The sequence below is a fragment of the Microtus ochrogaster genome, chromosome 8, assembly GCF_000317375.1.
Source record: "Microtus ochrogaster isolate Prairie Vole_2 chromosome 8, MicOch1.0, whole genome shotgun sequence".
NCBI lineage: Eukaryota > Metazoa > Chordata > Mammalia > Rodentia > Cricetidae > Microtus > Microtus ochrogaster.
This window is the reverse complement of record NC_022015.1, coordinates 59299349-59311911: the sequence shown is the minus strand read 5'-3', so window position 1 is coordinate 59311911 and position 12563 is coordinate 59299349. Positions and strand designations below refer to the sequence as shown.

The 12563-nt window shown below is 43.8% G+C and overlaps 1 protein-coding gene across 1 annotated transcript in view; it reads left to right on the top strand.

Moving 5' to 3' along the window:
• Positions 1-12563, top strand: part of Gldc (glycine decarboxylase) — a 75899-nt gene that overhangs the window by 25704 nt on the left and 37632 nt on the right. The window contains exons 5-11 of the mRNA XM_005352131.2: positions 1573-1650; positions 2520-2667; positions 2990-3186; positions 4608-4704; positions 7100-7205; positions 9349-9488; positions 10021-10101. Coding sequence (XP_005352188.1) covers positions 1573-1650; positions 2520-2667; positions 2990-3186; positions 4608-4704; positions 7100-7205; positions 9349-9488; positions 10021-10101 — 847 coding nt within the window. The remainder of the gene's footprint in view (positions 1-1572; positions 1651-2519; positions 2668-2989; positions 3187-4607; positions 4705-7099; positions 7206-9348; positions 9489-10020; positions 10102-12563) is intronic.

Sequence of the window (12563 nt, the reverse complement as noted above, 5' to 3'; positions counted from 1 at the left end):
CACATACACTTTTATATAATATATATACATATATATATATGAAAGATAATATTATCAGTTATTAAAAATAGTTCCTACCTGCCCTGCATGGCTCACCTTGAGCTGCTTCATGGAGGCGAATTACGCCCCCTCAGTAAATGTTTGCTTCTTCCCTCCTTTCTCCTTGGGTCTGCATTTAGATTAGCTTCGTAAAGCAACCCGGAGAGTTAAGTGTGTACTTTCACCTCGTCACTGTAAAGTGGGGTTGTCTCCACTCATTGAGTCCCTGCTGACAATTTTCTCCAATTTGTTTTGATTCGAACTGTGGGAAGTATTTCACACTAGGTGATTTTTTTTTTAAAAAATCTTCCCAACTTGATATATTCCTTAAGTTGATATCTGTGCCAAATGTAATTGAATATGCTACAATCCTAGCACTCAGGAGGCTACAGCAGGAGACTTGCTGTAAGTTCAAGGCCAGCATGGGCTGAAATTCTATCTCAAAACAGTCGCAAAACCAAACAAAAAATAGATTACATATAAATTACAAAACTAATTATCTGTGTTTAATGAAAAACATCTATCAAACTGAGTAGAATATAATTCAAAGTAAAGTATGCTGTTTACTACTTCAAGTCTCCAAAGGAACCATTGTGATTATTAATAGCGTAGCATTAAGTGTGCCTCTTTCTAGAATTCATTTTTTTTTACTTTTTTGTGTGTATGTGTGTGTGAGTGTGTATGTGAGTGTATGTGAGCATATATGACGACTGCGTGTGCGTGCATGCGAGTGTGTGAGTGTATATGTGTGTGTCTGCACGCGCGTGCGTGCATGTGCCTGTGTATTACCAAGGCTCGGAGACAACTTTTGTAGTCATTTTTCCTTCTACTCTATGGAGGCAGGGTCTGTCTTGCTTCGCCCAGCAGAGACTCTATGCTGAAGCACCCCATGTGACAACATTCTAAGATGTAACACTTTCGAAGACTTTTTTGGGATAATTGTTTCAATTTCCTTTTATACCTAATATTTTTTCCCTTTTCTTTTTATCATATAGATTTTTTTAATTGAATTGATTTTTGTGAAGTTATGTTAGAACAGAGTTGAATTTCCATGGGCTGCAATCAGGAGCTCCCAGTCATTAACCACCCAGTTCTACTTACGCCATGCTAGACTTTTCCTCCTGCTTTGCCTCCTTAGGAACTCTGAGTTCAGTGCTGGCAAAGTGGCTCAGTTGTTAGAGAACTTGGCCAGGTTAACCCCCAGCAATACCCTGTACTAGGCTTAGTGACACACGCCTGAATCTCATCTCAGCACTGTGGAGGCAGGAGGACCAGAAGGGGCTCAGTTGGTAGAGAAGTTGGCCAGGATTAACCCCAGCAATACCTATGCTGGGCTGAGCAACACACACCTGGAATCTCATCCTGTGGAGGCAGGAGGACCAGAAGTTTAGTAAGGACAGCCTGGAGAAGACCTAAGACCCTGCCTCAACAAAGACAAAGAAAACAGAAACGAACAAGAAAGCAAACAAAAACTGATATTCGGAAACTCCTTTGGAAGTGTTCCAGTTTGAATGTGCTTTTTCTTTTCAACAGACACAACAAGAGGAAGAAATTTTTTGTTGATCCTCGTTGCCACCCACAGACAATAGCCGTTGTCCAGACTCGAGCCAAGTAATTGGTTTAATTTGTGCTTTGAACCAAGGGGAATGTCATCCTCCCTGTACCTCACCTCTTTCCCACTGCCAGTCTGATTGGACGTGAACCTGCTTTACGTTGAGTTTGCTGAGTTATCTTTTCCTCCCTCCTTTCTTCCATGGATGTCTCTGCCATGTCAGTTCTGGGGGTACACACACAGCGAGTTTAGTAAGTTTCCATGCTTTTCTGTCATCGTTTGGTAAAACTTAAAACATTCAAACTGGCTTGTGGCAGGAGGATTTCAAGTCTGAGGCAAAAATGAGGCATGTAGTATAAACCTGTCGCAACTAGACATCAGGGCTATAGCTCAGTAGTAGGGCACTTGCCTCAAATGGGTGAGGCCCTGGGCTCAATCCCTGGGACCATGGAGGAAAAAGTTAGAGGATCTCACAGTGGGCAAACACACACACACACACACACACACACACACACACACACACACAGCAGAGTGAGGCATGCGTGTGAGTTGGTGGGGAGCATGGTTACCAAGGAAGGGCCAAGCATGAGATGAAGGGGGGCTGGGAGTGGGACCCTGAGAGAAAGCACAGGAAATGAATACAGTCTCTCTGGAAATAACGTGGTGCTCATTACATTTTCTGGGCTAGCAGGATGGATCAGCTGGCCTAGCAGCCTGCGTTCTATCACCAGAACCCATGGTAGAGAGAGCTCACTCTCCAATGTTGTCCTCTGACCTCTTCACATGTGAGAACCAGCACTCACAAACACATCACACACATGTGCACGCCTGTACACACACACACATGCATACATGAACTCACAAACACATCACATACACACACTAAAAATAATAATAATAAAGAAAATATTTTCCCTTGTATTTACAGATATAGGGGGGTGCTTGTTGAGCTGAAGTTACCACATGAAATGGATTTCAGTGGCAAAGATGTCAGTGGGGTGCTGTTCCAGTACCCAGACACTGAGGGGAAGGTGGAGGACTTCACAGACCTTGTAGAAAGAGCCCATCAGACTGGGGTAGGTAAGCCCCTTGTTGAAGCCCAGGAAGGTATGTCCTAATTTCCATGTGTCTCCTTCTGGTGTATTTTAATTCCTTTACAGTGACCACACGGAATGGTGAAATTCCCTTGCCCTGCCCCTTCCTGTCGCTAATGTCATTCACTAATCCGTGATGCTCAGTGGCATCCAGTAAATCTTTGTTGCCTGGATGAATGCATGAGCAAATGGAGTTCCCGAAATACACCCTCCCTGCCAGTGTGTCTGTGGTAGAAACATCTCCTGGGGCTTCACAGCTCAGGAGAAGGTAATAACCTTGACCGCTTCTCCATTCCCTCTCCAGAGCCTGACCTGCTGTGCCACTGACCTTTTAGCTCTGTGTATTCTGAGGCCACCTGGAGAGTTTGGCGTGGACATTGCCCTGGGCAACTCCCAGAGGTTTGGAGTGCCACTGGGCTATGGGGGACCACATGCAGCCTTTTTTGCTGTCAAAGAAAGCCTGGTGAGGATGATGCCTGGAAGGATGGTGGGGGTGACAAGGTAAAGTGTCACACCCCTCCTTGCGATTTTGACCTTCCCTGTTCTTTCTTTTTATTAAGAATTTATTTTCATTCTGTGTCCATGTGTGTGTGTGTGTGTGTGTGTGTCTGTATATGTATGACTATATGCCATGTGTCTGTAGGAGACCAGAAGAGGGCATTGGATCCCCTGAAGCTGGAAATATAGACAGTTGTGAGTTGTGGGTGCAAGGAAACAAACAAATCAGGTCCTCTAGAAGGACAGCAAGTATTCTACAGCTGAGCCACCTCTCCAGCTTCCTCGCCCTCCCCTCCCTGTTCTTTTTTCTCTGATTTCTCTCCAAATTTAATTGGCCCCTGTCAAGTAGATTAAAGGCAAGTACAACACCAACTAAGAAGAGGGAATCCATCTTGGGTGTGCACCGGTACTTCTGCACACTGTAATTCAGACAATATGAAAAAGTGTATGTATCCTTTGTAAGGTATGAGTGTAGCCATGTACAGGGAATCTCAGTTGAGGGAGGTCTGGGGAGATCTGCACATGTTAAGTGCTTTGTGTCTAACCAGATAGTTCTTATATATCCCATTGTGGAAAGAAGAACTCACTTATGCTAGCTGTCCTTCACACACACACACACACACACACACACAAAATACAAGTGCAGAAAGGTATTAAAAGCATAAACTGATTCAGTTGGTGTCTGAAGGTTTCTGCCATGTGACTTTGAGTCTTGATGGCTTCTCTTTGATGGTGCTTCCATCCTAGGTTATGATTTGTGCTGGGGAAACCTGAGTTTTATCATAGTCCCCCAAAACTAACTAACTATCTTATCTATAATCTATCTATCTATCTATCTATCTATCTATCTATCTATCTATCTATCTATCTCTATTTTTCTATCTACCTACATATAATCTATCTATATCTGTCTATCATCTAATTTTTATATCTATCTTTATCTATCTTCATCTATGTCTGTCTATCATCTATATCATCTATCTGTCTATGTCCATTTATATATTACATAAAAAGGGAAGTCTTTATGAGCTAAGTAGTGAGACTGTTAGCATTTCTTTTTTGTCTTCTTCAAACCTCTAGTAGAGAAATTCTGTTTTTTTCATTTTGTCACCCTTTCCCGTCTATCAGCCCCGGAGATTGAGTGACATACTCCCTGGTCCCATCACCCTGGTAGGCAGAGTAATTCCTGGCAAATTTTCTTTCACTGCTCCAGGCTTTAGTGTACATGCTTCAGTGCCTTGAAATTCAAACTGCAAACCTATAGATAGTCCTATTGAGAAAATGGACATTTGGAAGTTGGGTTTTTTTATGAGCTTGCACCCACACCAATCTGCTGAATCCCCTTCAGCTGGGAACGCAGGTGCATCTCGGACAGTCCTGGGCTGTGATTACCTGTGCTGAGTACATGTGTTGTCTTGACTCAGGGATGCCACAGGGAAAGAAGTGTATCGCCTTGCTCTTCAGACCAGAGAACAACACATCCGGAGAGACAAAGCCACCAGCAACATCTGCACTGCACAGGTAAGTGTCGTATCCAACCTGACTGCTGTGTTCATTCTCCAGCGGCTGAACCACATGTACAATAGTGATGGGAGATCTTGTGGCCGGAGAAGCCTGGTCCTGCATCCAACTGCCATCCTGTGTCGCATACGTTTCCCGTGCATGTATTTCATTGTCTTTAACAATACAATAAAATAGTACTCCCGGGACCGAGAGATGGCTCTGTTTCTGATTACTGGTCAGTAGTGGCACACACCTTTAATCCCAGCACTCGGGAGGCAGAGGCAGGCGGATCTCTGTGAGTTTGAGGCCAGTCTGGTCTACAGGAGCTAGTTCCAGGACAGGCTCCAAAGCTGCCCTTTAATCCCCATGTGCTTTGAGTGTATTTATTATGAAGTACTGGGCTTATTGTATCTGATTTCTTAGCCATGGGGCAGTCCATATGGGTGGAAATGTGATACCATCTCTTTGAGCTACAGTGGAAGATCTCCAAGAAGGAAGCCGGGAGGGCAGAGGTGACGTGATAGAGGGGAAGGTCCAGACGGGCATCTTCTGGTAGTCATAGAACATTCTTTTGGGGGTCATGAAAAGTGTTCTTGAAGTTGACAGGAGAAAGGTAGTGATTCGTGGGCTTCTGACCTCCTTGAAGTTGCTTCAGGACTTGAGTCAATTTTAGAAACTCAGCGGAGGCCCAGTGTGAGCAGTATACACACACACACCACCACCACCACCACCATCACCACCACCACAAGTACCATAGCCAGGTATGGTGGTACACGCCTTCAATCCTAGCACTCAAGATGCAGGGGCAGGCAGCTCTCTCTAGTCTTCTGGAAGAGTACCCAGTGCTCTTAACGGCTGAACCATCTTCCCAGTACCTATTTTTTTTTAAATCAGATTTTATGTGTGTATGCATGTGAGCACGTGGGGGGGGGGTAGGTGCATGTGTGTTATGGCACACTTGTAGAGGCCAGAGGATAACTTGCATGAATCAGTTCTCCTCTTCCACCATAGAATCTGGAAATCAAACTCACATCATTAGGCTTGCACGGCAGTTCTTTTACCTACTGAGCCATCTTCTGGTTCTTTTGCTTCAAAGTTTGAAAATTATATACCGGGCTATCTACAATAAACAAAGCTATGTAGCTGATTCATCTTCATTTCCTTTTGTTTGTATATACCTCATGTCATCATTTTTCTGTGTATTTTCAGCAGTTATGAAAATGGTGTTTATACACACGTATGTGTGTGTGTGTATATGTATGTATGAAAGAATGTGTATGTATGTGTGTGTGTGTATATATATGTGTGTGTGTGTGTATATGTGTGTGTGTGTGTGTGTGTGTGTGTGTGTGTATGTATGAAAGAAAATCATGTTTGCTCTGGGGATGGCCGCTATCTGTCTTCCCCAATTTTTGTCTTTTCATTTGCTGACCATCTAGTTTTTCACTTGAGTGTTCCTTTTCCTGATCTGTTCTACAATCGCTCACAGCACGCCAGAGTCTTTGCAAGGCTGCCATTGCTCTTGTGCTAAGGCGTGGCTGGCCTTTCCTGGGCTTTCCCCTCCGCTCTCTCTGTGTATCATTTACTACTGCTGTATCAACTGTTGCTTTGCTTAGTCCTGCATTTTCCCAGTTAGCATCGTGTGGTCCCCCCTGAATTTCTCTCAGATTTGCATCACTGATGGAGCGTGGCTATTTTTTTTTAATCTCTGAAATTCTGTTAATGCATTATATTTTAAACCTTTCTAGAAACTTGTGGCCTAACTGATATAAAAACGGTCACCATGTTTTGTGCCTCTTCACACTTCTCTTACTTTTCTTGGAAACAGGGGACACCCCCTGTGGTCAGGTGTTGCACTTCTGTGTCTGCTTTCATGTGCGTTCTAGGGATCTAAACACAGGCCCTTTTACTTGGTGTAAGTGCTTTACCCCTTGAGCCGTCTCCCCTCGCTGATGATCCCTTGGTTACTGCAGTTAATTACTCTATAGCTTCAGAAGAATTCTTTCCTTGGAGATTTTGGGTGTTTGAAAATTGCTTGTTGTTTTGATTCCTGAAGAAATGCTTAATAAAACTCCCAAATCTCACATTTTCCTCACTGAGGTCATTATGACTCTACTGTCTCCCAACAGTAGATACTGCCTGGCGGTGCTGACGGCAGTCTGCCTTCCCCTCATCACTGACATGGCCCTGTTGTGCCAGTGAGACCCCTTTATGAGGGTTAGGATGATGACTTCAACACTGTTTTCCCTCAGGCTCTCTAATGGTCCTCGGCTGTCACAGAGAATGCAGGATATTAAGTCATTTGGGCTCATTTTTCTTTATTTTGGACAGCGTACCTCAGTCATTCCTCCCACCACCCGTCTTCTGACTCGTTGCACATTGTTGATTCCGCAAATGCTCTTTCTTGTTTCAGGCCCTCTTGGCCAACATGGCTGCCATGTTTGCCATTTACCATGGTTCCCATGGGCTGAAGCACATCGCTAAAAGGGTTCACAATGCCACGCTGATTCTGTCTGAAGGTGAGTCGGTTGTGTTCCCAGCGTAAGACTAAGTGCAGGAAGACGGGGGTGTGTCCAACACCGAATACAAACAAAGGTCAGATAAGAAAGGACAATATCTTCAACATCTATGACAGGATGACATACTCTTATTCTTCTCTTTTTCTTAGACAGTGTCTCACTGTGTAGCCCTGGCTGGCCTGCAATTCACATGTAAACCAAACAGACTTTGAATCATGGTGATCCTTCTGTCTCTGCCTCCTGAGTACAGTCACCACACTCAGTGAGTGCTGATATCTGTAATAGATGAAGTTCTTTATCTTTCTCACCCCAAATATGAAGACACAATGAACATTTTTTATGAGAAAATGAGCAATTGTCATTATACAATTTAGAAATAGAGAAGTATACCAATAATGGCCATTAATTCCAACCTAATTATTAATCCAGGAACTATTTTATCTTTTTGTTGGCTTCTTGACAAAGTCTCGTGTAGGTCAGACAGCCTCGATCTTATGATGTAGCTGAAGATAACCTTTGAACTCATGATCCCCTGCCTGTGCCTTGCATGTGCAGACACGTGCCATGCCATGCATACTGCTTTATTGTTTTTAATTTTTAGTTTTGTGTGGTTCTGGGGATGAAGTTCAGGACCCTAGGCATGTTTACCACTGAATTAGACTCTCAGCCCTTTTCCCTTTTCGTTGGTAAAAATTAAGAAATGTTAATACCCCATTGGTGTAGCTTTTTATGGATGACAATCCAACATTGTGTATCAAAAATTTTTAAGATGTGGGGAAGAAGGTATCACAAACACAAGGCCTTGAATTTGTGGGGAATCTTGAAGTTGGCTCAAGACACCCCCAAGATCAAGTTCTCAGACCAAGTTCTCAGCACAAAGGGGATTATTTGCCCTAGAGGGACAAAGGGCAGGGCTAAAGGACCAAGACAGGGGTGAGGAAGAGTGAGAAAGGGGAAGGGGAAAAGGGAAAGGGGGCAGGAGTTTTCCCAGAGGACAAAGGACTGCCTCTCAGTAGAGAGGAGACAGACGTGGCACATAGGAAATTGGCAGCTTATAAAGGTAAAAGGGGGAACATCCCATTAAGATGAAGTGCTTAATTTTAATTGGTCACATTAATTAGGTGAGCCAAAGAGGACTTCTGATTGCTGGATTTCAATACTTTGATAGCTGGACCTTGGTAGTCAGCCTCAGGAGGAGGAATTGGCTAAATAAGGGACTAGACCTTGGGGAGTAGCCTTAGGAATGCAATATTACAGTTTTTAGCAAGGAATAGGGGATGGGGGAGAAGGGCAAGGCCTGCCAGAGCCACATGCTCCAGTGGGCTAGTGTCCCTTCATAGTTCAGATCTTCAGACCCCTCTTTAAAAGCTGGGGTGTGGCCAGATTGTGCCATAATCCTCCTAGCAGTGGAGAAATACTGACTAATGATCCCTGGTATTTATTAGACCACTAGTTTAACTGAAGTGATATGCTTCAGATTGAGTTTGACCCTGTGTCAAAAGCAACAACCACAACAACCAAACAAAAGGGTAGAAAGGGACTGAAGAAGACAGTGTTGACCTCTGGCCTCCACATGCACACATTGCACACACACAACAGAAGTGCATTTGACTAACGACTTTTAACTGCCAAAATAACAGCCAAAAACTTTCTAAAGAAAGTAATCAGATACGTGTGAAAAGATTGTCCCTTGAAACCTTGTTTACAATAAATTGTCCAGTCTTGGAAACAGATTAAATGATCAAAACACATAATTACATAATGGTACATCCATACATTTGACTACTTACTAGATAGTTATTGAAAATAATATGGGGAACTGTTCTATAGACAAGCAAACACACACTTTCTCTGTTTCTCTCTCTCTCACACACACACACACACATTACAGCCATTTCTAATATGTACATCAAAACTTATTTCTAGCTGATTGGCTGGTAATTTTTCTTCCTTTGTTTGATATGTGTTTCATGATTTTCTATAACACAATAATAAATTCATTTAATAGCCTTTTAAAACAGCCACCAATATCCTGGCCAGGAGAGGAACAACCTACAGTAGGGGTCACCTCCTATTGTCTGGGATGTTAGTGGCTGTGGCTCAGAGCACTGTTAGAGATGAGTGTGTTCCCTGTCTTGTCTAGGTCTCAAACGAGCCGGACATCAACTCCAGCACGACCTGTTCTTTGACACCTTGAAGGTTCAGTGTGGCTGTTCATTGAAGGAGGTATTGGGCAGAGCAGCTCTGAGGCAGATCAACTTTCGACTCTTTGAAGATGGCACAGTAAGTAACACACTTACTTTGTGCTTTCGTGGATTCTCTCAAAACACACCTTCTATTTTGTTTAACAAACATTGGGATTTGGAGTCTATCTTTTGTAATGTTTTAAATTTCCAACTTGTACTGTGACTTTTTCAAAGAATAAATTGTCCTCAGCTTTTCTCAAGAATGGTTTTGTGGTTTGGAACTGTTCATAAATAAGGCTCTAAGTTAGATAACAAAATGAACAAAAGGATGGAAAACTTGCCACGTGTAGTTCCTATGGGAGCATCCTAAAGTCATCAGACTATTAGTGTCTATAGGTGGCTTGTCAAGTTGGAGACTGGTCAAGTCACTTTCCCTTAAAGATCAGCATGGTTCTAACGGTACCTTGGTGTTCTCGAGTGCATGGGGAGTTTGACCAGGACTCTCCCCAACCCCCCACCCCCGCTTTGCTTGGTATCTTGTAGAGTCCCCATTGTCATCGTCCATACCCCCTCCCCCAGTGGTCTGGAGATGGGAGCGGATGATTTCCTTTTGTTTTTTGTTTCTGTAGCTTGGCATCTCTTTGGATGAAACAGTCACTGAGAAGGATCTGGACGATTTACTGTGGATCTTTGGCTGTGAGTCATCTGCAGTAAGTAAAGACGTGGTGTCAAGAAGGGCTCGACTCTGCCTTCTGTGGACCTGAATCTGAGTGAGAACAGGCTCAGGGGTGGCAGTGGCCAGTCTGCTGTTCAGATTATGGCACTGCCTGTCCCCTTTTTCCCTGTGACTGCTGATAGCTAAAAGTCACTGTTAACAGACTCTAGGCAGGCCAGTGCATCCAGGTTAGGTGGATTATTAGTGATGCGGCACTCTTGACTTCAGTACAAAGATTTGTGACATTGTATTCTGAGAAATTTACTATACTCACTCATTTAGAGAGTGATTTTCAAGGATGTAATATATGCCAGGTTATTGGCTATGCCATGAGATTATTATGATGGCAAATTGGACATGGTCTCCGCCTCTACTAAGTGTATAGACCAGTGAGGAGCCGGACATATAAACCCAGCCTGGTCCATGAGGAAACTGAGCAGAATGGATCAGTTTCTCACCGGAGCTTGGATAAGTTTCCCACACTAAGATCTGAAAGAGGAGGGTGGGTCCAGATGTCCTCTCTCTCCTGGGGAAGAAGTCATAAAAGGTCAGGAGGAGAGACAGTCCTCCAGCACCGAGTCTCTTCTGCATGGCTGAGTGGGTGTCCACAGCGTGAACTATCAGGGTTGACCAAGGTGCGGGGTTACCCTCCCATAGGCTTGAAGAGAGAGAAGTCAATGGCTCCTTAGACCTTTGGTGAGAACTCTCAGGGGTGAGCAAGGTGTCCGGGGTTACCCTCCCATAGGCTTAAAGAGAGAGAAGTCAATGGCTCCTTAGACCTTTGGTGAGAACTCTCAGGGGTGAGCAAGGTGTCCGGGGTTACCCTCCCATAGGCTTAAAGAGAGAGAAGTCAATGGCTCCTTAGACCTTTGGTGAGAACTCTCAGGGGTGAGCAAGGTGTCCGGGGTTACCCTTCCATAGGCTTGAAGAGATAGAAGTCAATGGCTCCCTAGACCTCTGGCGAGAACTCTCAGGGGTGACCAAGGTGCAGGGTTACCCTTCCATAGGCTTGAAGAGAGAGAAGTCAATGGCTCCCTAGACCTCTGGCGAGATCTACCCAGAGCACTCTGCGCATTCTCCATGACTTGTTGAGTGGCTGTGACTTTAGTCAATATCTGTTGAATGAGCCAATGAAAGGAAGCTTTTATTACAGAAGCTTGAAATTCCTCCCACAGTGCATTAGTCAGTCCCAGATACCGAGCATAAACTATCAAGAAGCTTCACAATGCTCCCCCAATGTTGAATTTTATAAATTGAATAGGACCAAGTAAACGCTTTCACCTGGAGAGCCCTGGACTGATTTTCCTTAAGGTCGTTGATCTGTATGCATTTGAGGGATGTTTCTGGAGTCGTTAATACAAGACTTGAGATAACTGTATGTTTCCATTTGTTTTCTGTTGCTCTGATAGTGTTCTCTGACCAAACACAACGTAGGGGCAGGCAGGCGTGGTACATCATGCAGGAACACAGGTGGAAACCATGACGGAAGGCTGCTTACTGGCTCACTTTCTCACACAATCCAGGCCCTTTTGCCCGGTGTGGCGACCTTTGTAGTGGGCCAGGCCCTCTACTCTCCCGTCAATCCTTAATCAAGAAAGTGCTTCACAGGTTTGCCAATCTGATGGAAGCAATTCTTCAGTTGAGATTCCCTCTTCCAAGTGACTTTAGTTTGGGTCAAGTTAACAAAAACAAACCGACACCTATCCCATTAACAAAGAGGGAAGAGGAACAGGCCACACATTTAAGTAGATATTGTAGACATAAAATTCTTTGATTTGCCTACATTTTCTCCCGTTATTTGAGCAGCTTCTTGGCTCTCTGGATAATATCACTGATGAAAAAATATTTTTTATTTTTGCTTATTTCTTTCATTGTGCTAGTGATCTAACTCAGGACCTCACACACACTGGACAAGTAAGGACTTGACTACTGAGCTAGAGCCCTTAATTTACAGCTCTAGATTGCTGCTGTTCTTTTGGTAGAATGTACTAGGTTTTTAACTTGGGCCTTGCTTATGTGAGGCAAGTGATCAGGTCCTGAGCAATACCCACAATGCAAATGTTCTTATTTACTTATTTTAATTTGTTGTCGTTGTTGTTGTTGTTGAGACAAGGTCTAGTGTAACCAACCATTGAACAACTTTTTTTTTAGATTTCTTTAGCTTTATTTTACATGTATGAGTTCTTTGCCTGTATGAATATATGTGCTCAGAAGAGGGTGTCAGATTCCCTGGAATGGGAGTGACAGAATTGTGAGCCACCATGTGGGTGCTGGGAACTGAACTGGGGTACTCTGGGAAAGCAATTAGTGCTCTTAACCACTGAGTCATCTCTCTCTCTTCATAATGACTGATCTGTTCATCTTCTTGTTTCTACCTCCCTTGCACTAGGATTATGGTGGGTGCCACACGACCAGTCTGTGCTGTTCTGTGGATACAATGCAGCTCTTATGCACACT